This window comes from Dromiciops gliroides, chromosome 2, assembly GCF_019393635.1.
Source record: "Dromiciops gliroides isolate mDroGli1 chromosome 2, mDroGli1.pri, whole genome shotgun sequence".
NCBI classification, from domain to species: domain Eukaryota; kingdom Metazoa; phylum Chordata; class Mammalia; order Microbiotheria; family Microbiotheriidae; genus Dromiciops; species Dromiciops gliroides.
Genome location: NC_057862.1, coordinates 573,589,630 through 573,616,563, shown reverse-complemented (window position 1 = coordinate 573,616,563; position 26,934 = coordinate 573,589,630). Strand labels below are relative to the sequence as shown.

At 36.4% G+C, this 26,934-nt stretch overlaps 1 protein-coding gene across 1 annotated transcript in view; it reads right to left on the bottom strand.

The window, feature by feature from the left end:
• Nucleotides 1-26,934, bottom strand: part of TMX4 (thioredoxin related transmembrane protein 4) — a 99,443-nt gene that overhangs the window by 22,717 nt on the left and 49,792 nt on the right. The window contains exons 3-6 of the mRNA XM_043984646.1: nt 22,361-22,406; nt 20,204-20,332; nt 16,843-16,888; nt 5,637-5,738 (exon numbers count right to left, since the gene is read on the bottom strand). Coding sequence (XP_043840581.1) covers nt 5,637-5,738; nt 16,843-16,888; nt 20,204-20,332; nt 22,361-22,406 — 323 coding nt within the window. The remainder of the gene's footprint in view (nt 1-5,636; nt 5,739-16,842; nt 16,889-20,203; nt 20,333-22,360; nt 22,407-26,934) is intronic.

Here is a 26,934-nt window from a genome sequence, read left to right as displayed (position 1 = left end):
CAACTTCAGTTAGTCAAGAAACACTCATTAAATTCCTTCAAAAACAAAGTTCATGCTGAGAGGATAGTTTTCATTGCTTCATCAAGTAAACGTTAAGGGCTTCACCTACACTTAACAATGTCCTGATCTTTAGAACCCTTGGGTTATACTAATTTCCCAAGTTAATAAGCACAAAAACACTACTCCAGCAAATTTAGTCATGGTCCTGTAGTAATGGAGCAAATCCCTTTGAAAACCTGCCAAAAATAAACAAAACAAAAAAGGAGAAGCAGAGTAAATTTTATTTGTTTTAGGTATACTAGCCAATTTCCTTTAGGCCTTAACACCGGGCACATGCTAATTAGCAATGAAAAATAATCCAGTTAACTGTCACAGAACTAATAAAGAAGCTCCTTATAGGCAAATAGAAAAAAAATCTAAGTGTGAAAATAAAAATAACTAACTTTCAAAGAGTCAATAGGATGACTTAAAAGGGTATGTTTACCTTAAAATATCCCAGTTCCCTTGAATTATATGTGTTGCTTTGGATTACACTCTGGGCCCCCAGAATTCTTATTGGGCACACTTTAAAGGTTTTTTGTTTAAAACACATACACATACAAAAGAAGCTGGACATCCTAAATGATCAACAGCAAAAAGTGTTAAATGTAAAAATAAAATTATTTCATGTCAAGGGGAAGGAGAGTCAGGGTATAAGCATTTAAATGCTCATATAGCACCTCCGTGCCAGGCACATGTGCTAAGTGATTCTCACAACAACCCTGAAAAGTAGGTGCTAGTTCTATACCCATTTTAAGGTTGAGTAAACTGAGGCAAAAACAGGTTAAGTGACTTGCCCGGAGTCACAGAGATAGTAAGTGTCTGAGATCAGATTTGAACCAGGTCCTTTTGATTCTAGGCCCAGCCCTCAAAGATTCACTGCATTACCAGCAAGTCAAAAAAGTATTTATTAAAAGCTTTCTATGTCACATTTTCTTCCACAGATTGCCCTTTCTATCATTCCTATTTTCACATATCTTCAATCTTCAGTCTCTCACTTCTCCAATGAGATAATATCTGTAAAGCACTTAGAACAGTGCCTCACACTTAATAGGTATTCTATAAATGCTTATTCTATTCCCCCCTTACCCTTCCTTATCTATAAATTTGACTATGTTTCCTCCACTCTCAAAAATTCCTCACTTGATCCATCAATTGCCACTAACTATCACCTCATATTCCTCTTGCCTTTTGCAACTAAATTCTAGAGAAGGCCATCTATCATAGGTGTTTCCAATTCATCTCCTCTCACTTTCCTCTTAACTCCCTAAAATCCGCCTTCTGATCTCATCATTCAAAGTTACCAGTGATCTCTTAATTGCCAAACCCAACAGCAAGAGGGATGACTCTTTCACTTCTCTGCAGCCTTTGACACTGTAGATCATACTCTCTTCTAAGTTTTCAGGACACTACCCTCTCCTGGTTCTCCTCTTACTTATCTGATCTATCCTGAGCATCCTTTGATAGATCTTCATCCTGGTCATAGCTTCTGAACTGCAGGCATACCACAGGACTGTGTCCCAGGCCCTTTTCACTCTTCCTTTTATACTATTTCACTTGGTGATTTTATCAGTTGCCAAGGATTCAATGATCAGTTCTATGCTAATGATTTTCAAATCTACTTATCCAACCCCAACCTCTCTAATGACCTTCATTCTTCTACCTTCCAACTGCTTATTTTCATACATCTGGAACTGGATGTCCTATAGACATTTTAAACTCAACATGTTGGAAACTGAAGTTTCCCCTTAAACCTTCAAACTTCCTTAGCATTGTAGAAGCATCATCATCCTCCTAGTCCCCCAATGTCACAATTTAGGTGGCCACCTCTGACTCCTTGCTCTCAAGCCCATGCCCAATCTGTTGCCAAGGCCTGTGGATTCCACCTTTGCAACATCTTTCAAAGATGTCCCCTTCTCTTTTCTGATACTGTCACAATCCCTTAGTACAGGTATCTTCTCATTCTTAGTCTATTTCAATAGTTTAAAGTTGTGTGGCCCAACCCACACTTCTTTCCTCTCTAATTCATTCTCCACTCAGCACACCAAAGTGATTTTCCTAAAACACAGACACTACCATGTCACTCCCTACTTAAACTCGAAGGGCTCCCTATCCCCTTCAGGAGCAAATATAAAATCTTTTGCTTGGCATTCAAAGACCTTCACAACCTAGCTTGACCTAACTTTCCAGTCTTTTTACACCTTACATAACCCCTCCCCATACTTCCCATACTCTGACCCATTGACACTGGCCTTGATGTTCCTTGAACAAGACATCCCATCTCTTGGCTCTGGGCATTTTTCAATGGCTTGCCCTCAAACCTGGAATTCTCTTCGTACTCACTTCCAATTCCTGGTCTTTCTGGCTTCTTTCAAATCTCAGCTAAAAGACCACCTTTTTACAGTGTAACGATTGGACACCACCTGCTTGTGAGCTACTGTAGGAAAGCTCCACCATGAGGAGAATACCCCTGAGGGCAGGCCATGTGGCTTTTCTTTGGTGTCAGGAAGTGACATTTGCTTGTGGGAGGAAGAAGGGGGGAGGCTGGCTCTTGCTCTCTTTTGTGAGGACTCTGGGTGGAGAGTGGAGCTAGAAATGTGCTCTCCCTTTAATAGATAGATGAATCTAGGCCTTTCTCTTTCTCTTCACCAAATTCTTATTCTCCTTAATAAATGCTTAAAAGTCTAACTCTTGCTGAAGCTTATAATTTATTGGCGACCACTCATTAGATACTTTAGACAGACTAGCTAGAATTTTAGCCCCTTACAACAAAAAGCCCTTTTCAAGCCCCTGTAATTCTCATGTGGTAAAGTAATGGATTAGACTTGTTCTGTTTGTCACAGAGTGCAGAACCAGGGACAACAGACAGAAGTTTCCCAGAAGAAAGTTTAGGCTCGATGCCAGTAAAATTTTTCTTATAATTTGAACTATTCAGAAGTCAAATAGGGTACCTTCAGAGGAAGTGAATGTGCCTTTACTGCAAGTCTTCTACATGATGGGAGTATTTTACTGGGGATTTGTTTTTGTATATGGATTAGACTGGATGTTCTTCAGGTCCTTTCCAATTCTGAAAATTCTGTGATGGTGGGAAATATTTTTGTTTTTTCTCCTTCACTAAGTTATCAGGTACTTTCATTATATTGTTCTCAAAAACTGTGTAATTAGCACACAACTTTACAGCAATTAGTGAAATTCCACAGAATTTAATAAGAGTTTTAAGGCACAACAGACAACCAGCAATTGTCTAAGTAAGGACAGGGAGTGTTTTAATGACTCACTATTCTTAAGATAAAATTAGCTAATGCACCTGTAATTGACTAATAGGATTTTTTTTACTGTCTTCATATGCAATTACAATGGCACATTTGTAATTTAAATTTCTCCCTAAACACATATAGGTGGAAAATTTTCACATACAGTTGCAAGAGTATTTCATAAGTAAAAAGGATACTACTGACCCATCATCAATAGTGCCTATTCTGTAAACTACTGTTGTTGCTTGTCAAAAGTCAATAAACACTGGGGGCAGCTAGGTGGCACAGTGGATAGAGCACTGGCCCTGGATTCAGGAGAACCTGAGTTCAAATCCGACCTCAGACACTTGACACTTACTAGCTGTGTGGCAAGTCACTTAACCCTCATTGCCCAGCCCCGCCCCCCCAAAAAAGAAAGAAAGAAAGAAAAGTCAATAAACATTTATTAAGTGCCTATTATGTACCAAGCACAGTTCTAAGGACGGGGATATAAATGAGAAAAAGAAAGACAGTTCCTGACCTCAAGAAGCTTGCAATCTAATGGGTACAAATCAATATACAAAAGGGCTCTGAAAGGGGCAGAAGTGCAGGGACAAGGGAGGACCATCAGGATCCTCAAACTAGGGGGTGGGGTGGGGAAAGATATTGTTTCTAGAGTCTAAACCAAGCAGAAATCAGGTAGAAAATGAAGATTTGCTTGCTTTTTTCAATTAGTAGAAATTTTGAAAATGCTCCCCTTTTGAACAACATATGTGCATTTATGGGACAAATGACTAGGGTAAAGAGTATAATCTTTGGTCATAAGACTAAGTAAAACTCAATGGCTCACACTGAAATGAAGCAATGACATCAAAAGGTAAAAACTTAGGCTTGATATCAGGGAAAACATCCTAACATTTACAGCTACCAAAAAGTAGAATAGGCAGCCGTGAAAAAAAATTGTTGATTTAATTATTGTTATTATATGCTCTATTGTAGCATATAATGCATATTATATGCTGTGATTAAAGCCTGAATTACTCTTATCAGATTGTTGTAAGAACACTCTATACGGTATAAGTTGGATTGGATGCCCTCTAAAAGTCCTTTCTAGCTTTAGATCCTATGATCTATGACTATGAGTCTATGTGTCAAACCCATGACTTTGTGATCCTTAGCACAGTGCTCTAACCAGACAAGTGATATTTGCATATATAGATGACCCATTTGTCAATGGACTGATCCTACATTACCTTTTCTTTTCCTTTTTTCAGTTGTTGCCTTTTGGATATTTCTTAGACAACATGAACCTTCATCAGAGGAAAAAGAACTGGAAAATACACATGATAATCCTACCAACTTATTTTGGAGATTGTTAAAGATATAGTGAAGGAGGTAGCTGAAAGAAATAGCTAATATATTTTTGATGATATGGCAGTTTCAATTACCCTGAATTACTAGGAACAGTTGAGAGTAAGTGGTTATCTTATAAGAAAATTTAACAAGAAATCCTAAGTTACATTAAAAAAAAACCCTGATATGGGTCTGCCCTAACTCAGAGGTTTTCTCCTTGAACAAAGGAACAAAGATAGCTCCAGAAGTCAGGACCACCACCCCTCATTCATGCCTCTCCCACCCCACTAGGAAATAAGCCCATAGTGCTTGGCTGCTACCTGGGCTGCACCAGGGGACAGAGATACCACTACTCCTCATTCAAGCCTTTCCCATCCCACTGGATTCCCTCTCAATCACTTTCTCCAGCACCCAAGTAAAAGACCATTTTATTCTAAATGGACTTTGTGTAACAATTGTAATTCTTCACAGAGGAATACCTAAGGACCCCCACCACCTATTTCCCCATGAGAAAAACTATATAAGAAAAATTGCATATTTATTTGTTTTGTATTCTACCTTCAACTATGCACAGAATTAATCATTTGTGTTAGATGTTTTTTCTTAACCTTTTTGAGTGTGTCATTGACACTTTTGACAATCTGTTGAAGTCAATGGATTTCTCAAAATAGCAGATTTTTAAAAAAAGTAATTAAGGGGGGGGGGAGCTAGGCAGTGCAGTGGATAAAGCACTGGTCCTGGATTCAGAAGGACCTGAGTTAAAATCTGGCCTCAGACACTTACTAACTGTGTGACCCTTGGCAAGTCACTTAACCCTCATTGCCCCGGAAAAAAAAAAAAAGTAATTAAAGAAAATACTTTCAGATACTTTAGTGAAAATAATCATGTAATTTTTTCCCATTCAAGTTCAAAGACCTCATGAAATTTATGTAGGAACCCAAAAGGGGTTTGTAGACTCCAAATTAAGAACCCCTGGTTTGTAGTGACAAAATGAGAAAAAAATAGTCTTACCAGACCAAGGATAAGGCCAATCATTAGTGTAGCTACAACAAAGATCAAGTATGAAGCCCAGACTGGAATTCCAAGAGTCCCTGTGAAATAGTTGTGAAGTTGCTGAAATGGAAAGAAAAAAAGACTAAATTAATTCCCACTGAGGACAAGAAAGGGTAGGATTAGCTCTCTTCTGTAGTCACCCAAATCTATGTGAATTATAATCAATCATCCAACATATTTCAGCACCTGAACTATTCCCCCAAACAGTCATAATTGTTTTATAAAATTATAGATCTGGAATAAAGGAATACATTCCAATATAAAAAGGCATAAGAGCTGCCTGAAGTGAATAGCCTGATCTCTGCAGGTACTCCTGGAATTCACTGGTCCATTCATCCACCATGCCGGAGTTCTTTCATATTTCCTTCATGATGTTCTGTGTTGTTTTATCTTGCCCTGCTAAATGCTATAAAGCCATAGAGCATCTATAAACCCCAGATATCTGAATGTCTTCTCCTACCATTTTAATTGGATTGACATCTTTTATTTAAAGACAAACTGATTTAAAGAATAAATTCTTCTGTCTCCTTATTTCTTCCTCCAATACTTAGCTGTCCCAAACTACATGTAAGCTTAAAGAAATGTGAAGAACTGTATTAATTCAATGTTTTGTTTTGTTTTGTTTTATTGTTTTTTCAGGCTGAGCAGTTTGACTTTATTAGCCAAAGGCAGGTCTGGCACCCTAAGTGCTCTTGGGTGAGTGGGTTCGCTTCTTCTTCACCACCACTGGCTTCTGGCTCTGCAGGATGGCACGGGCCTGGCACAGAGCAGCCATGTGAAGATCTTTCCAGTATTTGTTCTTGCGGATGATATGCCAGACACTGTTGAGTGTGGCCCGGTGTAAAGCCTAAAGTATTAGACTAGACAGCCTTTGAGGTCCCTTGCAGCTCTAGATAACATGATCCTAAGTAAAAGCTACTGACATAATAACTGCCGGAAGCTGTGATTCCTTCCCTATGGTCACAGATGTGTCACTTGCTTTGGAAACATCTAATTTCCATATTCAAGAAATATCAAGTTTGTTCATTCAACCATTCATTAAACATGTGTCTAAGGCTTTGTACTTAGCAGTGGGAACCATGAAGGTTCTTTGAGTCTGCAAACCATATGAAACATATGCATTTTCTTTCTTTTTTTTTTTGGTTAGGCAATTGGGGTTAAGTGACTTGCCCAGGGTCACACTGCTAGTAAGTGTCAAGTGTCTGAGGTTGGATTTGAACTCAGGTCTTCCTGAATCCAGGGCCGGTGCTCTATCCGCTGCGCCACCTAGCTGCCCCTGCATTTCCTAAAGGAAACCTAGGAAAATGGGTTCCTAAAGACAATGCAATTAAATGTTAATCTTCTCAAAATACAAATTATTAAAATGTTACACACCATTTACTTTTTAAACACACATATGCATCTAAGTAGCAGTTTTAAAAATCTTGGACTAATAAAGTAAGTAGATGAATACATCTTAATCTTTTGTTTTTAAAAAAAACTACCAGTTACCTTTAATGGCCCCCAGAATCTGAGATTCTGCCTATCTACTTAACCGCCTATCTACAGAAAGACAGACAGTCTCAACCAATGTTTTATTTGCTGTGATCCTGAATCAAATCATAGTTTTACTATATTTCAAAACATTGTATTCAATATTCAAAGCATCACAAAATTTTGTGACTTTCCATCAGTTCTTTCCACATGAAGATTATTGGTTGGTGTTCAGTTTTTAGCGATGACCTAGTACTAATAATATATGTGCATAAAACACCGTGAATATGTGACTGCTTCTGGGATCTGCCCTCATTGGAGACGACTAACCTTTGTACTCTTTGTGTCTTGAATGGTACAATGGCTGTCTCAGTCCTGGGCCAATCAAGTTTTAGGTCTCTTCACCCAGAAACGTTTTACCCTTTTACTACTGCTAATCTTCCTTGACTAAATGTAAGAAAGCCACAAGCTTCTGGGACCACTAAGCCAGGATCAGAAGCAGAATTGCTAGTGCTTGACTAATGAGAATAGATATTCCAGTCCTGATTCTAAACAAGGACTAGAGACTCCCTCTCCTCTCTAATCAAAACGTATTGCCCTGAACTCTACTGCTAATCTTTTGTGAGTTTCTACAATGTCATAGAGCACTCAGTCAGATGGGGCTAACTAATGATGGGGCGCCACTAATAATGTTCCAGCCCCAGCACCTGTTTCTCCCTGGTCTCTCCATCATTGGATCTTGAAGGGTAGGGGTCAGATTTTAACAATACTGAAGGAGTAGGTTTGGATGGTGCCTTTCTTGTGCCTAGAATTTACTGCTCTGGGGCTACTTCCTTTCTGAGGTGTGTCACTACAACAATGTCAAAGCCTCCCATTTCTCACTAAATACCCAGGCAGGAAGGGCCTTCCATTAACAGTAAGGCTCCTGGGGCAACTGCTATCCCACTTTTGTCTATGACCACCCCTTGAAGAATGAGCCTCTCTTGGAAGGGAATTCTGAAGGTTCCTCATTCTAACACAATGCAGAAGCTCCTTCTCACTTCTTCTGTTACCTCTAATCACTCTACACCTCAGTACTTTCTCAGCCCATAATTCCAGCTCTGTTTTTAATTTTCCTCCCTCCTTATTCTTGATGCTATAATTAAATAATCCAACTCCATACTATCTGCTATTCCTGAATCTCTCATCCCTCTATATTTTTAATGCTTCTCGTATCATATCAAATTCCGACCCTGGATTACCTCCACTATCATCTGCTACCACTCTTACCATGCTGCTAGATGGAGGAAATTGTATAACTAAGCTGACTGAATCACCTGCAAATTTATGTTAACTACTAGGGACTTACTGAAGCATTTATTTCTCCTTGATCAATTCGCTATTCCACTCCCCACAGAGGTTGTTTCTTCTGTTTTCAAAGTTCCTCTCTCCACGCCCTCTTAAGAACCACAGCTCATATTTGACTAAGAAAATAAAGGCTGGTCATTGGCCATGAGCTCCATCTTTTCCCCTTCTCTTCATCTCCAAACTCCTTAATTCATTCCCTATTTTCTCCTCTTTTACTCCAGTCTCCCATAATTAGGAGGCCCTCCTCAACAATGACAACCCATCTACATGTGCCCTTGATCCCATACCTTTCTTTTATTTAGTTAAAATTTTGCAATGGTGTCAGATTAATTAAAAGAACTAGATTTCTGAGTGCTTGGTAATGATGCTTTAAAGCACATAACAGAAATACACACACACACACACACACACACACTTCATTTTAGAAGTTAAGACTAATTGGAATACCAGTATTTAAGTTCCAGGTATGTGCCAGGCACTGTGCTAAGCACTAGGGACACAAAGGCAAAAAGAAGTCCCTGTTTTCAAGGAACTTACAGTCTAATGGGGAGAGCTCACAGTCTAAGGGGACTCTATTTTTTTTTCATTAAAACCTCCACTAAAGTTTCTTTTAAGGGAAGCACTGTGTTTCACTTACTTTGTTATTAACAACGGACTAAATTGGACAATTTCAGGATTACTTGTAGCTTTTCACACCGATTTATCTGGGCTACCCTAAAAGCCCACAAGATGGCATCCTTTCCTTACGTGTTTATCTGTCTTAGTTTGCAGTCATTTGTTTTTGTTAGTTTCTTCTTGTTTTTGGCAATAACTGCAATTGTTTTAAAACCACACGCTGGCTATTTACAAATTTCAGTAAGAATCCCATTTCTAATCCCTTTTTTCACACAGGTTGCATGAAATTTACTAAATAAACAATATAGTTTCTATTCATTTATAAACTTTAGGTATTTGTTTAGAAAAATTAAGAAAGCATTGTGTCAGAGTGATATCTGGCTTTAATGAAACTAAGACAAAATTTCCAAAATTCCTTTGACAAAAGCTTTTGGGAGAAGGACATAAAAAAGATGAATATATAGCTTATTCCTTAGAAAGGCAACATTTTACTGTATTTATCTCAAGACCTCAATGAGTTAAACTATAATTTAATTTACCAAAAGTAATTATAGACTTAAGAGGGGGTAATCAATATTACAATGAAAGAGAACTGATATTTAAATGTTTTGTAGTGACAAGTGAAAAGAAATGCCTGAAGCCTAGTCATAGCTGGCACATACATATATCACCTTCACAATTTCTAAAGCACCTTACTTCCTATCTCATTTTTTTCACAGCCTTGGTTCATTTTATTGTTCTTTCTACAGCATAGGTGCTTAATAAATAAATGTTTGCTTGCTTGAATGGTGTCCACAGTATATTGTAGTAGTCCCTGAAATATATTGATTTGCCAGTTCTGCTTACTTCATTTTGCATCAGTTCAAATGTCTTCCCACATCTCTTAATTCTTCATATTCATTATTTCTTATAGTGCTGTTATATTTTCATTATATTCACATACTGCAGTTTGTTCAGTTACCGATCAAACAATGAGCATCTATTTTATTTTCAATTTTTTTTCTTGGTTACTACAAAAAGTGCTATAATGAGTATTTTGGTATATATGAGAAAGGACATTTTAGTCACTTTTTAACAAAAACATAATTCCAAATTCCTTTCCAGAATAATTGCACCAATTCACAAATTCACCAACTGTAGTATATCTATCCTCCTATTAACCCTTCCATCACTGACTATTGCTATCTTTTAACAACTTTGCCAATTTGCTAGGTGTGAGGTGTAACCTCAGCGTTATTTTGACCTCCATTTCTCTTATAAGTGAACTGGAGCAAACTTTCAAATGTCTATTATTAGTTATCAATTCTTTTAAGAACTGTTCATAATCTTTAACAACTCATCCATTGGGAAATGGTTCTTTATAGTTTAGTAGGGGCTATATCTCTCCCACAATGAAATAGGTCAAGTGCTTTAGAGCCAAGAGCTACAAGGTATTTTTTAGTATTTTAGTAAACATTGAGTGGTTTATTGCTTGTCTTCTTGCTGAGTAATAGGAGAGGGGCTTTGTCAGCTAATAGAACAAATAACCCCAGGTCACTCTCTTTGCTGAGATTCTTCCCTAAACAGCAAGTAGTATATTCTTTGTGTTGACTCTCCCATGTCGAGAGAGGGTATGGAAGGATGGTTAGCTGCCCTTCCTTGCTTTATTATTGTCCCCATGAGGAAACATGGACTGAACAAGGAGAACATTAGCCTGGGATGCTACCAGCCTTTTTAACTTTGTGTTTCTTTTCCTGGGAAACAACAGAAGAACCTTCTGCTCTGCAGAGGAAGACAACAAGAGGATTGGCCCAAGCCTGACTGATTTGCCAGCAGACTAATAACACAAGTTATTTGGGTAGTATAGAGCCATGGTCAAAAGTAAATGCTTTAAGGGCAGCTAAGTGGTGCAGTGGATAAAGCATTAGCCCTGGAGTCAGGAGGACCTGAGTTCAAACCCAGCCTCAGACACTTGACACTTACTAGCTGCGTGATCCTAGGCAAGTCACTTAACCCCAATCACCTCAACAAAAAGGAAGGAAGGAAGGAAAAGAAAACTAAATGCTTAATTAGTAGTTCTGCAAATAGTTTGATGTTCTGTTGAGGATAAGTACTAGCCTCCCAACAATTTTTTTTTTTTTTTTTTGGTGAGGCAATTGGAGTTAAGTGATTTGCCTAGGGTCACACAGCTAGTAAATGTAAAGTGTTTGAGGCTGGATTTGAACTCAGGTCCTCCTGAATCCAGGGCCGGTACTCTATCCACTGAGCCACCTAGCTGCCCCTTCCCAACAAATTTTAACAGCAGTTATGCGTGAAAATTACTGAATCTTGTTCTGTTCATGAAACTTTGTGAGTCTTTTAATTTTGGCTTTTCTTGTGTTGTAGGAATAAATTAGCTGCCCCATATTTGATTCATATTGTGTACTTACTGCCTTTTTACTCCCTCTTTTTTGAGAGTCCCTAGATGTAAATGCTTTCTTTCTAATTCTTCATTATCTGGTTTGTTCTACTCATATACTTTTCTACTTTTTAGTTAGTACCAAAGTTTTGATGACTACTATTTAAATATATTATTTCAAGCTTCGAATGCATTTCTTCTCTCCTCCCCACCCTGTCCCCATTACTTCTACTTGTTTTCATTATTTCATTTGAGATTCTGGACTTTTTGTTTTTCCAAATTAATGTTGTTATTAATGTATCAAACTCTATAAAGGACCCATTTGGTAGTTTGAACTACCAAACTACCAGTGTTTAATTTAGTTAAATCGGTAAATTAATTCAGTTAGTATTATTTTAATCACATTGGCTTGCACTAACCCTGAGCAATGGCTATTTCTCCAATTATTTATGCTGTTATTTTAAAAAATAACATTTATAATTATATTTATATATCTTGAATGCGTCTCAGTAAATTAACTCCCAGATACTTTTTCCATTTTAATTCTCCTGAATGGAATTTATTTTTTATTATTTCCTCCTGGATTTTGTTATTGCTATACAGAAATACTGTTCATAGTATTGTACTTATTTTACATCATGTTCCTTTACTGGAATTGCCTCAATTAAGTTGTATATTGCTTTTGTTGATTTTCTGGGATTTTCTAAATAAATCATCATGTTCTCTGCAAATATGTATAATTTTATCCCCTTGCCAATGTTTATGCCCTTAATTTGTTTCTTTTGACTTAGTGCTTTCACTAGTATTTCTTGAATAATGTCAAAAGTAATATTATCTTTACTTTATCCTTGTATTTAACAGGAGAATTTCTAGTGTTTCCTTATTGTAAATGTTTTATTTTTGGCTTTAAATAAGTTTTGAAAAATCATATCAAAATGTCCGTCCTATGCCAATTCATTTAAAGATTTTAGCATAAATGAATACTGTACATTTTCCTTTTTCTTTTCTTTTAAATTTTATTTTATTCTGAACTTAATAAAAGAAGCATTTCCATAACATAGAATGGAAAAAAAAGATGATTGCACATGAAATTGCAATCCTATTATATACAACTTTGCTATTCCTTTTAAACATATAATAAAGTTATCATGTATCTTTTTCTTCTTTTTTTTTTTCTTCCCCTTCTTCCCTCAACCCTAGGGATGAATGGTTACCATTAGACACAAATATGTATGTGTGTGTGTGTGTATGTATTGTGGATATGTACTTCTATTTATCAGTTCTTTCTCTGGATGCAGATAGCATCTTCCTTCATAGGGCCTTTGTAGTTTTGTGTGTGTGTGTGTGTGTGTGTGTGTGTGTGTGTGTGTGTGTGTGTGTGTGTGTGTTTCTTTAAATTGATAAAAAACATTCACCTAAAACCATCAGGCAAGCATTATTTGTAATAGGGATAAACTATGGGGGTAGCTAGGTGGTATAGTAGACAAAGCACCAGCCCTAAATTCAGGAGGACCTGAGTTCAAATGCAGCCTCAGACAGTTGATACTTACTAACTGTGTGACCCTGGGCAAGTCACTTAACCCTCAATGCCCTGCCTAAAAAAAAATAGTAATAAGCTAGAAGACTTGCCAGTAAGATTAGATATGAAACAAGGATACCCACTGTCACCAATATTATTCAATATTGTATTAGAAATCCTAGCAATAGAAATAAGAAAGGAAAAAGAAATAGAAGGAATCAGAATAGGTAATGCTGTAAATTTTAAAGAGCTTTTTTCTGCATCTATTGTTATAATCATATGGCTTAGTTATTTTTATTTTTTAAATTATTATACTGTATTCCTAAAGGCAAACTATCTTTGTACTTCTGTTATAAATTCTACTTTTCATGCAAAAAATTATTTGTATGTATTGCTATCACCTTTTTGAATTAAGATTACCTTTAAAATGTTTGCATCAATTTTAATTAGCAATATGGGTCCATAGTTCTGGTTAATTGCTTTATCCCTCTCTGGTTTAGGTATTAGAACCCTATTGGAATCATATAAAGAAGTTTGGTAAAATATTATATATCCTTTGACCCCCATAATAGTCCTATGGAAAACATTTCAGGTACTATTTTCCATATGAGGAAACCCAGGATTAGGGAAGGTAAGTGACTTGCACAGGGTCAAACACCTAGTAAATATCAGGCTGTATTCAAACCCAGAACTCTCTGACTCCATGTCTATCCAGTGCACTTTCCACAACATTTTGCCTAGGAAGTCTTTCCTTCCCCATCCTTTATCTTACCTAATCTCTTCCACATGTTTGAGTATTGCATTGTTTTGATTTTGTAGGCTGTTTAGAAGTCTGACAGAAATAGATCAAACAAACTAAGACCAATGTAGGTATATTTTTCTTATTTTAAAGTTAAATTCATACTCTTTACCCATCTCCCAACTCAATAAACTTCAATGGCTTTGTAATATTGCTATTTCCAGAATCAAATATGAAACCCTGCTTTGCTTTTAAAAACCTTTGCATTCTGCCCCCTTCCAATGTTTTCAATTTACAGTTTACTCCTCTCCGAATACTCTATGATCTAATGAAATGAGACTTCTTATTGTTCCCTGCATATGACACTCCAGCCCCCAACCCCAAGCTTTTTTGTAGCTTTCTCCCATGCTAGAATGCCCATCTCTGCTCTGATAATAACAGCTAACATTTGTATGGTGTTTAGGTTGTGCCAGGCACTGTGCTATGTGCTTTACAATTATTATTTCATTTTGTCCTCACAAGAACCCTGAGAGGCAAGTATAATTATTATCCACATTTTACAGATGAAGAAACTGAGGAAAACAAATGTTAAGTGACTTGCCACAGATCAAACAGCTATTGTCTGAGGCCAGATCTGAACTCAGGTCTTCCTAACTCCAGGCCTAGAGCCCTATCCACTGTGCCACCTAGCTGTTGTATGACCTCTCTGGCTTCCTTTCAGACCATTCAAAACCCACTTCCTACAAGAGGAATTTACTAGTCTCCTGTACTACTAATAACTTCCTTCTGAAATTGCTTCCCACATTTGCTGTGTATATTTTACATGAATGTTGTTATTTGCATTTTGTCTGTGAGGGCCAAAATTACCACAAAGAATTTTTACATGTCTCCCCATTATAAAGCTCTTTGAGGGCAAGGACCATATTTTTGCCTTTCTTTGCATGCCCCAACATTTAGCCAGGGCCACTGTATCACACAGGTGTCACTGTGTCAGAGATGTCTGACCTAAGTTCTACAACCTCAAGCAGGCAGATTCTCTAAAAGCAAAAACCTTCAAAGCTCTGAAGAAGCTTTGGCGCATTAAGAGATGCTCTGACCTCTTTGAGGTCTTCCATTTTGAATTCAGAGTGATATGCTCCCAACAAACTCAGGGTTCCACTTGAAGGTCTGTATACTTGAGAGGAAGGGAGTTCTGCTCTAGATGCCGGAGGCTGGCAGGTCAAGTCCTCTATTTGAGGCCCTGGACTTACCAGTAGAGGTCTATTCTAAGTAGAACTGAGGCAAAAGAACCAATAGAGTCCCTTAGGTGAAGAGGAGGCAGTGCAAGAAGGAGGAGACAAAAAATTTCCTTTTCATAACGAATGGCATTTTTTTTAATATTTGAGATTTTTCCAGAAAAACTCAATCTGTCTTATAAGAGCTTCACAACATAAAGAAGTAAAGAAAATTGGGGCAGCTAGGTGACGCAGTGGATAGAGCACCGGCCCTGGAGTCAGGAGAACCTGAGTTCAAATGTGGCCTCAGACACTTAACACACACTTACTAGCTGTGTGACCCTGGGCAAGTCACTTAACCCCAATTGCCTCACTAAAAAATAAATAAATAAATAAATAGATAGATAGATAGATAGATAGATAGATAGATAGATAGATAGATAGATAGATAGATAAATAAATAAATGAATGAATAAATAAATGAATGAATGAATGAATAAATAAATGAATGAATGAATGAATAAATAAATAAATAAATAAATAGAATTTTTTAAAAAAGAAGTAAAGATAATTAAACAGAACCAAAAAGCTGCCTTTAAAATCAAAAAAGAAAAAAAACAACCTAACTTGTCAATCATTCACAAACTGTATAGAGAAAGCTATGGCAATGAATGAGAAGCAGGAATGGAATAAGAAAAAAGGCGGAAAAGGAATTAACTTGGCAGGGAGGGAAGGAGAATCCATAAATTACACATATTCATAAACAAATAGACTTTTAAACTATTTAAAAATCAAAATGCTAAAGAATAGAGACTTATAGTTAGAGTAGAATTGTAAATTGTCCAAAAATAACTTACAGATGAGCCCTGGAAAACACCATAATCCTTGATCCACAGAGGATATTAGAAACAGCAATCTGGCTTTATCATCTTAGATAGCAAGTCTTGCTATGAGTACCACATGCTATATTTGCTTGATTATACATGTGCATATGTATAGGAAATACAAGATGCATAGAAAAGAAGACAGATATTTGAAAATAATTAAGGGGTATGACTAATTTGACTAAATTATTATCCCTATCATTCTATAAGGAAGCTGAACATTTAGACAGAGAAAGATCTTTGTAGCAACATTGTCTCCATTAATACAGATGAGAAATCTCATATCAGGCATCATGGATGCCTGATAAATGTCTGAAAAATGATGAGCAATGAGATGCAGAATAAAACATAAGCTGAGATAATATTCCAAATGTTGCATTAAGATAAAGTCAAACAACCCAATTTATGCTGAGACTCTTATTATAAAAATACCTTTTTTTAGATGATATTAAAAGGGTTTTTCAGAGCTTTATCCAATTTCACAGCAGTGCTGCCAAATCATTTAGATTTGATCTCCCTAATTTGATAATGAAGAAACAGAGAACTGAGGAGTTAAGTCACTTTGTAGAGATTACACAGTAAATCAATAGCCAAACCTGGATAACCACCTCTGAAACTACTCAATGAAATCCATTGTGAATTGCTTCTAGGCCTAACACTCTGATCAGCAGGGGGATTAGAACTGAAGAAAAATAAAACAGAATTAAAACAACATCAAACATTTTGCCTTTGATTAGTAGCTTATCATCTACTGTACAAAAATGTGATTTTGACAAACTACCTACAAGTCCTGCTCAATTTTTGCCTTTACACTACAAGGACATAAAACTCCTACCAAGGGCATGGAATCAATGGTGATAAGAGGAAAACTTAAATCATGGTACACATTTGTCAAATGTTTATATTCATGCTGTTAGCACATTGACTTTTCACTCCTATCTTTGAAATAAATGTTAAGTAAGCACTCCTGCAATGGAATTATTAAGGGCTACTCACCCGTATCCAGCCTGATAAACTGAAAAGCCCAGCCATTCCAGACATTCTAAAAATTAAAATTAAAGGAGAGAAGTTAGCAGTTTTATAAAATATGATTTAAAAAAACAAAAAAAATGATAAATGGTATAGAGTCAATAAAAAATAATTCCAATATCTTTTTTTCACTGGCTACCCTCTAAACAAGGTGTTTTTGTATAGTGGCAGGGTCCAAACAAACATAATTGGCTGAATCCTGATACACAGCTATCTCCCACTTACACAATGAAAGCATCTCATGATATCTTATATATCATGTGAAAAACTACCTTCCTTACCATCTCACCACTGATCTTTTTTTTTTTCATTAGGAGGGACTAGAAAGGAGGCAGCTTGACTGAAAACTGCAATAATAACAACTGACATTTTCAAATATTGTCTTATTTGGGACTTATGAAAACTCTGTGAGGTAGATGCTGTTATTATTCCCATTGCACAGATGAAGAAATAGAGGCTAAGAGAGATGGAATGACTTACCCAGAGTCACACAGCTAGTAAGTAAAGCCTTCCCAACCCAGAGTCTAGAACCCTATCCATTAGGCCACCTCACTGCCAACTTTGCACTGGTAATGTCAAGTTGAGAAAGTATCTACCAACCTTCTCTTGGATATGTAAACTCATTTCAGTTTTCTTATCTAAGTCAATTTCCAATTAAAATTGTTATTCATATATTTTTTCCTACAAATAATGTTATAATTTAGCAAGGAGCTAGGGATAGAACAAGCATTTATATGTCAACTATGTGCCAAGCAAGGATTCTTTAAGCAAGAATATAATATAAAGTTGAAAAATAAAACCCTAGTTAGCTCAAACATCAAAGGTCCAAATTTAATTACCACATGAGTCAAAGCCTGTCACACATCTGTAACTCTCACCATAAAATAGAGAGTCCATAAAATGAGTATCACAAGAAGTTGGAAGTAGATAAAAAGCTATCCTGGGAGGCAGGAAGGTTTGTATTCAATTCTTGTCAATGACAAGAATAGTTTAGCTATTCTAGTTAAATGACCAGGGGAAAAGTCATTTAACTTCTGAACTCCCTAGTTAATTCTCTCAGTCTATACATTACAGATGTAAGTTGCCAATCTGTATCAGTGTAGAGTTCCCAAACCAGTGAGATCACAGGTCAGGATAAAAAATATTAACCAACATGAATGAGTTTCAGTTTTGAAATGGGCTTTTGCTTTCTCCTCCCTTGCCCCCACAAAACTAGGAATAGTTTAATTGTGTAATCTTAGTCTAGCCACTCCTGTTGTCTGAACCTTAATGTCCCCATGTGAGAACTGGTATTAACACTATCTGTTCTATCCTTAGGCAAACTACTTAGCAAATATACTGAAGAACAAATAAGACAACTGATGACAAAGTGTTTTGCAAATATAATCGCGGTGTAAAGTGATATTACTCATATTAGTGATATGAGTTACAAAACTCTTTATGAAAATTTTCTCAGAAGAAAGTTTAGAGTACACTAAACAAAAACATAAACCTGGGTCTTTCCTACACTGTAATTAACATGTTGTTCAGTCATGTTCAATTCTTCATGACCCCAATGAATAACATAGATTAGCACTATTCAAAGAAATTAAAATGTATTATGTACACAAAATATAAAAAGCTATTTACTGGGTAATTTATTCAGGGTTTATTTCAATTTTATTAAGGAAATATTCAGCATTGGTATACCATGTGACAGCAAAAATTGATTCCTTATACTTGAATACTCCTGCCACCAACAGAGTCAAAGAATCTGAATTTGAATTTCAAATGTTCCAGTTCCTTCTCTTGTAATGTTAGCCAAGTAACTTGGCTTCTTTGGACCGCAATTACTTCAAATGCAAAATGCATAAGATATACTAGAATATCTCTCAGATCCTTTCTTGCACTGAATATATAAATTATGAACTTAATAGGTAGAGTTGCTATGACTGAACACTTTATAACCCTTGGCCAACTTGGTGATGAGGCTTTTAAGACTTAGTTAAGTTGATCCACACACAACAGAAAGAATGGGACCATTTTTGAAGACTTTTCAGTTCTGTAAGGACTTGTCAAATTTTATGCTCCATTACAAAGTCCTTAAAAAAGCAGGGTTAGGGGCAGCTGGGTGGTGCAGTGGATAGAGCACTGGCCCTGAAGTCAGGAGGACCTGAGTTCAAATCTGGCATCAGACACTTAATACTTACTAGCTGTGTGACCCTAGGCAAGTCACTTAACCCCAACTGCCTCACCAAAAAAAAAATATCAGGGTTACCTCCACATCATGGCATGGAATCAGAGGACTTCAGCAGAATAATTTTGCTATAGATAGCTAAAATGAACTACAAAGCTCTTTTGTAACTCTTAGACCAGGAAATATACCAACCACATTGATTATTACTTAGCCTTGGATGAGGCATGAAGCTATTGACAATCACTGCCTGAACCCCTGGCAGCCCTGAAAGATGCTGCCAACGTAATTGTTCCCCCTGGTGTCTTGATAGCAGTAGTAGTAGTAGTAGTAGTAGTAGTAGTAGTAGTAGCAGTAGTAGTAGTGGTGGTGGTGGTGGTGCTGCTGCTACTACTACTACTACTACTACTACTACTACTACTAGAAATAGCTACAAGTATGAAAATGACAATAATAATACAATGAGAAAGGTGATGATGAGTATTTAAGTGACACTTAGTTTGCAAAATGCTTTACATATTTAATATTATGATTATCCCCATTTTACATATGAGGAAACAGACTGAGAAAGGTTGAGTAACTTCCCCAGATTCACAAAGCTAGTAAGGATCTGAAGCAAGATTTGAATTCACATCTTCTTGATTCCAAGTCTGGCATTCTATTTACTACCTCACTAGATGTCTTAAACTCCTATCAACTCCTTTAAAGAACTGTCTATGGAACAAGAATGATACATTATATTTTTTAATTGATTTCATGCTTCAAATTAATTCAAAGGTAAAAGAAACTGAAAAGGGACACAAATCCATGTTTTGTATGAAGGAGATACTGTTAGCACAACTCACTGCAAGATTTATAAATTCTGGTTTACATTAAATCAGCATAGTCACTGTCTAAAAATGTATAAACATTTGTGACTCTTCAAAGTGTCTGTCTCCACAGGAAGGCCACATAGGAATTTGAAAAGTAGCTATAATATATGTACACTAGTTTCAGAACCAGCATGGAATATTTTTTGCTGTCTATGCTCTGCTTATGATGTATAAACAGGAAATTCTGAATTTTGGAGCCTAAAAAGTTGTTAATTTGGTTCCCAATATATCTCTTATGTGAATTTATAATCATCTCTTTAAGTAAAAGCAAGGCATAGTTTACGTTATAGAAGATGGGGATTTCCAGCCAGACACAGGCTCAACTGCTTTCCACTTCTTCTCTAAGATGTAATCCTGAAGGTCTTTGGAGATCCCTGGGCCACGATATCGGCGAAATATCCCATCCTTTGCACTACGAGTGTGACAGAAAAAAATATCCATTAATAATACAAGTACTGAACATCATAAAACCAAAATAAATTTTGCTTTAATTTCAATTCTATTAAATAACATTTTATTTAGTCCTGACTACACATAAAGCACTGAGGTTGGGGTTGGAGATTCAAAGATTGAAAACATTTGTATTATCTATTCACACATAAACATTTTAAGTACCTATTTTATATGTATATATGCACATATACACACAGTTCTAACCCTAAAGGAATTTATAATTTAATAGGCACATTAGTGATCTATAGCATAACAAGAAAAAATGTTCAGAGTTATCATAGCCAAAATTATGAATTTAAAAGTACCTATGATCTTAAGTTTGTGAGAAAATTATTAATAATAGGGGGTTTGGGACTCCAAGGGCCCCCCTGCCCCTTCCCACCCCCAGCCCAAGCCTGACCTTTTTTAAGGTCAGACCTTTCTTAAGGTCAGCCCAGAGTCAGGAAGTGACCTCATTCAAAACCACAACTACCTGAAAGCCTTGTTCCCACCAGAGGATCTGTTCTCTGGGCTCTGAACTCAGCACAACTTCGCAAACCACCTTCAAATCCAGTGAACCAATAGATTTCAATGATACTAGCCAATTAGCTTTGAACAATGTGTATGGGTAGGCTCTGCTCTTGCCCACAGCAAGCTTACACAGAAACTGGCTCTTTGGGCCTGGGAACTTGGTGAGAGGAGACCCAGCCCTCTAGGGTTCCCCATTTTCTCTCTTCTCTCTCTTCTATTTCCTAGCTTGTCTTTCCTATCTTTCAGAGCCATGTGCGCTCTCTTTGATAATATTTAATATGTTTTAATAAATGCTTAATGCCCCAAACTGGTACAGTAGCCTCTAATTTATAAGTAACAAATATGTAATAAACCCCAGCTAATTTTTCCTACACTTAGGACAGTAATAGAGCGATCATATATAGTTTTACTTTCCATAATTTATCTAGTAAAAATGAAAACTCCCAATTTTTTTTTTTGCAAGGCAATGAGGGTTAAGTGACTTGCCCAGAGTCACAAAGCTAGTAAGTGTCAAGTGTCTGAGGCCAGATTTGAACTCAGGTCCTCCTGAATCCAGGGCCAGGGCTTTATCCACTGTGCCACCTAGCTACCCACACCCCCAAATTTCAAATAAGGAAAGCTTATGCTAGAATTTTTATCAGCCCATCACTATTTTACCTAACTAAATCTATTACCAATTATTTAAAATTATTTAAATATGTTTACAAATATATGCATATATATGTATTTAATTGTATTGGTTGATGGTATTTATAATCTCAATTTTCACATTTCTGAAATTACATCTTTTGCAAACTAACTGGGCCCTATTTGAGAATTACTGCCAAAAGGAAATATGTTTTCACTTAAATAATGTGTCTGAAAATAAACAAAACAAAACGTGACCTATTCTGACTTCAAGTGTTTTTAAAGTCTATATATCAAATCATGCACCACCTATCATTATTAAATGCAGTGGTGAATTGCTACTTCAGAATCTGCTTAGCAATGACCATTGGAATGAGCTAATAAAATCCTATGAATTCTTCTTTTCTTAAGGAGAATTAGGGAATTGGGAGAAAATAATGTCTCTGAGCTTTCAAGCATATTTAATGTGATGACAGGGGAATAAATGAGAGGACCTTCTATAACCTATCAGCCTATGATTTACTGCATAAAGCATAATGGATTCTTATCATTTTTCAGTAAGGTGTACTAGTCAAGGATATATCAAGTCCTGAGAAATTATATTAAAAGTCAAAGTCTGTGATCTACAATGGGGATCAGAAAGCTGTGAACTCTTGAATTAATCTCCATAGAGAATAAAACAATGAAGAAATTGTCAAATTTTATAAAATCCAGAACAAGACAGTACAAAGCTCAACAAAAGGTGACTGTCAGAGACATACTGGGATTTACTGTTGACATTTTTATTGAGTGATTTCTGTTTATATTAGAAAGTGAATAGTTTTGTTCCACACTTGATATATAAACTTACTGGAAAATAGTTGGAAGTGTGGTGACAAAGAATCGGCCACTCAAACCTAAAAAAAGAACAAAAGAAACCACATGAAAAGTCATAATTGGTAGGGCAATATCTGAATCATTCATTTCTAAAAACAAATAGTAAGAATTAAGCATCTTTTCAAAATTGTATCCATACCAAAATCATGATAGACATTTTTTTTTGACATGGCAATGAGGGTTAAGTGACAGGCATGCCACACAGGGTCACACAGCTAGTATGTGTCAAGTGTCTGAGGCAGGATTTGAACTCAGGTCCTCCCGAATCCAGGGCTGGTACTCTATCCACTGTGCCACCTAGCTGCCCCAAGATAGACTTTTAATGTCCATCAACATTATAGTGTTAAGACACATGATTCAATTCTATATATGGCTATTTACTTACTACTTTTTTCCTACTACTGTTACACATTACTATTAAAATTTCTGGCATATATTTCTGGTGATCCCAGAACTAATCTCTTACTGTATCAATGATCCTACTTATTCAATACTCTAATATTAATAGCTGATATTTATGACTTACAAAGTACTTTATGTTATCTCATTTGAACCTCACAACAACCTTGTGATTTAGGTAATGTATAAGTCTCCAAACCCAATGTTCCTTATGTTTTTTACAGAGAATAAACAAGGGCACTTTTCAAGGTAAAATGTTTCAACTGCTACACTGAAACATCACCATTTTTCCTTATTCCATTGCACCCTCCCCTTGATCTGTATCTCCTACATAAGAAGAAACAGCCTATATAAAGAGATACACAATTTGGAGCATTAATCGATCATATTTCCTATAAGGAATGTAGAACACAAGTAATGGAAACACAAAAACATGGGGAAGGTTAAATGAAGAAGTTATTTGCTCTAGTGGTCCTACTAAAAGTCCCTGAAACATACTGATAACAGAAATTCTTCATTTAACTATCCCTTCTTTCAAAATAATAAATTAATGCATCAAACACATATAGTTGTATAAAACAAAATCCCTAACCTCAAGAAAGTTATGGTCTAATACTGGAGCTTAAACGGGCAAGTATTGGGGTGTGGAGAACAGGGACAACAATACAAGTATGTGATAAATGTGATGGTCTGTCATTGTTTTTGAACAGAAGAATGACAAGGTAAGAGCAGTGTAAGATTAATTAGGCAGTACCAAAAATGATAAACTAAGATGGAGGAGGATATTGTCTGAGAAGCCAGAAAGAAGGCTGAAAGGTTAATCAGAGAAAGACCTTCTGCAGTCATCTAGCATGAGATCATCAAGTCACATCACCCAACCTATATAATGTTAACTGGTTAGAGTTGGGGCTAATCTTCTAAAGGAAAAGAAAGGCCTTCCCAAACAAGCAAATAACACAAATATGAGAGGAAAGGCTAATATATTCAATAACAAATGGAAGATCCCAAAAATCTCAATAGGACAGAACACTGGGCTGCTTCTATAAGACAAATTGCACAGGGATAAATAAGAAATCAAATATTTGGTTTTAAAGAACCAGTGTTACAAGAACAAGATAATGATGCCAATGGCTAGATAGCAATTGATCTGGAAAAAAAAACCTGAGTAATTTAATGGACCATAAAATCAATGAGAAATCAGTAGTATGATATAGCAGCCAAAACTAATTAGGGGATCTTAGGTGACATTAAGGACGGCAGTGTATTCAGAATAAAAGAGGCAAAGGACTGCTGTACTCGGCACTGATCAGACTATAGTTGAAATGCTATGCTCAGGTCTGGGTATTACATTTTGGTAAAGGTATCGCTTAATAAGCAGAAGTACCTCCATAGGAGGAAGACCAGCATGGCGAGGGGGCCTTGACATCATGCCATATAGAGAACAGTTGAAGGAACCAGGGATGTTTAACCTAGAGAAGACTTGAGGATAGAGGGCAGAGCATATTAAGTATCTCCAAGTATTTGATGTACTGCCGTATGTTCTGTTTGTCCTCAAAAAGCATAACTAGCAACAGAGGACTGAAGTTGCAAAGAAGCAAATTTTGACTTGATATAAGGAAAACCTTCTTAACAATGAACAGTTATTCATAAATGAAAGTGATTGGGGGGGTAGATAATGGGATCTGCCTCAATTTAATTCTTTAAGCAAAGGCTGGAATTGGCATTTTTGTAGAAGGGATTTTTGTTGGGGTGAGGATTAGACTAAATAAATACTCTTTGAGGGCTATTCCCAATCTGAGATTTTGTGATTGCATGTCATTACACTGCTCAAAACCCTTCAGCATTTCTTCACTGCCAACTGAATAAAAGCCAGACTCCCAAACATGACAAAGTCCTCCATAATTTGACTACAACCAATTTTTCCAGATTTATCTCACACTATTTTCCACTCACTTCAGCTCTGCTCTTTAGTCAAACTGGAATCCAAAGGAATACCTCCATCACACTGTATATATAGAGGTTTAGGATAAGACATAAAGAACACTACCAACGGGGCAGCTAGGTGGTGCAGTGGGTAAAGCACCGGCCCTGGATTCAGGAGGACCTGAATTAAAATCTGGCCTCAGACACTTGACACTTACTTGCTGTGTGACCTTAGGCAAGTCACTTAACCCTCACTGTACCCCCCCCCCAAAAAAAGAATACTACCAAGATGAGATCACAAGAGTAGATTATATAGTATTCATTGGAAAAGAAAGTGAACAGTGATACCAATGAAATCATAGATCCATCAGAGTACTAGAAGATTATCATTGTACCTAGTTTAGCATTCTTCTGGACTATGAGTTCTTTACTTTTTGTGCGTCATAGTCCACACAGTGGCAGTGTGGTGAAGCTTAAAAACCTATTGTAGAATTATGTTTCTAAATGCATAAAATAAAATATGAAAGCTTTAAAAGGAAATTAATTATATTGAATAGTTATTAAAATATTTAAAAACTATAACCCATATTAAGGACTCCTGTTCTCTACTGTACTACTCATTAAGAACAGATACATTATTATATTTATCATTCTAACTTTTCCCAAATTTCACCATGGTGCATCACACATACAAAAAAGAAATCTTAGTAAATGTCTCTGATGAATCTTTGCATGTCTCTGCTTTTAATGTTAATATACCATATATCTTTGGTACATTATTCAAAAAAAGGCTAAAATGTTTCAAATGTTCTTTTTCTTAACAAAAAAAGTAAAGGCTCCATAGTCCAGAAGAATGCTAAGATATGTACAATGATAATCTTTTAGCACTCTGATGGATCTGATTTCACTGACTTAACTCAACAATGGTCTCCAATACAGAAGTACATACTTTATGACATTTACCCCCTTAATATTCTAAATTTACAATTATATACATTCTTTTTTAAAATATGATTTTAAAAATCATAGTTATAGTTCATCCAAGTTCTTAAAAGTAAACTTTAGAGGCAGCTAGGTGGCACAGTGGATTAAAGCACTGGATTCAGGAGGACCTGAGTTCAAATGTGACCTCAGACACTTGACACTTACTAGCTGTGTGACCTTGGGCAAGTCACTTAACCCTCCTGACCTGCCTAAAAAAAAAAAAGTAAACTTGAGGACTTGGAGAGAAGAGAAAAAAAGAGAAGTGATAGCAGACCACATAAAACCAAAGAATTTCATTGTTGAAAAGGAAGCCAGGGGGCAGCTAGGTGGTACAGTGGATGAAGTACCAGCCCTGGATTCAGGAGAACCTGAGTTCAAATCTGACCTCAGACATTTGACACTTACTAGCTGTGTGACCCTGGGCAAGTCACTAAACCCTCATTGCCCTGAAAAAAAAGAAAAAGAAAAAGAAAAGGAATCCAGATATATACTCTAACCTTTAACTGAACATGAATCTTTATAACAGCTCCAATGAATTATTCATTCATTTATTCAACAAGTTTTACAAAGCACTTATATGTGTAAGGCTCAGGGGACTCAAAGTCAAAAATAAAAACATTCGCTGTCCTGTGAAGACCTATAATGAGAGGGCACTCATTACTTAATGAAGCTGTCCATTTCAGTTTGGAATAGCTTTCAATTGTTAGGAAAGGTTCCTTCCACCCCAACACTCACACATACCCCGATACTGAGATAAAACATGACTCTCTGCCCTCTGGGGTTAAGGAGACCAGAACAAGAATAATTCTTCTACACTGCAGCTCTTCAAATGTTTGAAGGTAGCTATCAAATCTCTCCTCATCCCTCAAGGTCTTCTCCAAACTAAACATTCCTAGTTCATTTAAACATCCCTTGTATTCCACGGTTTTGAGTTCCCTCATTAACCTGACAGCAATTTTCCAAGTTTGCTCAACTTCATCGTTATCTTTCTTAATATATGGTGTCCCAAGGTAAACACAATCCTCAGATGTGGTCAGACCAAGGCAGAATACAATGTAGGGAGTAAAGAGTTTACTATAACCTCTCTCATTCTGAACATAATGCTTTTCTAAGACTGCTCTAATTTTTAGTTGTCACTTTACATTAGTAACTCATGTTGTGCTTTGGTGCCAGATCTTTTTTACATGAGCTCTTATCTAGCCAAAGCTTCCCCTCCTTGAGTAGTTGACTTTTTCAGGCATG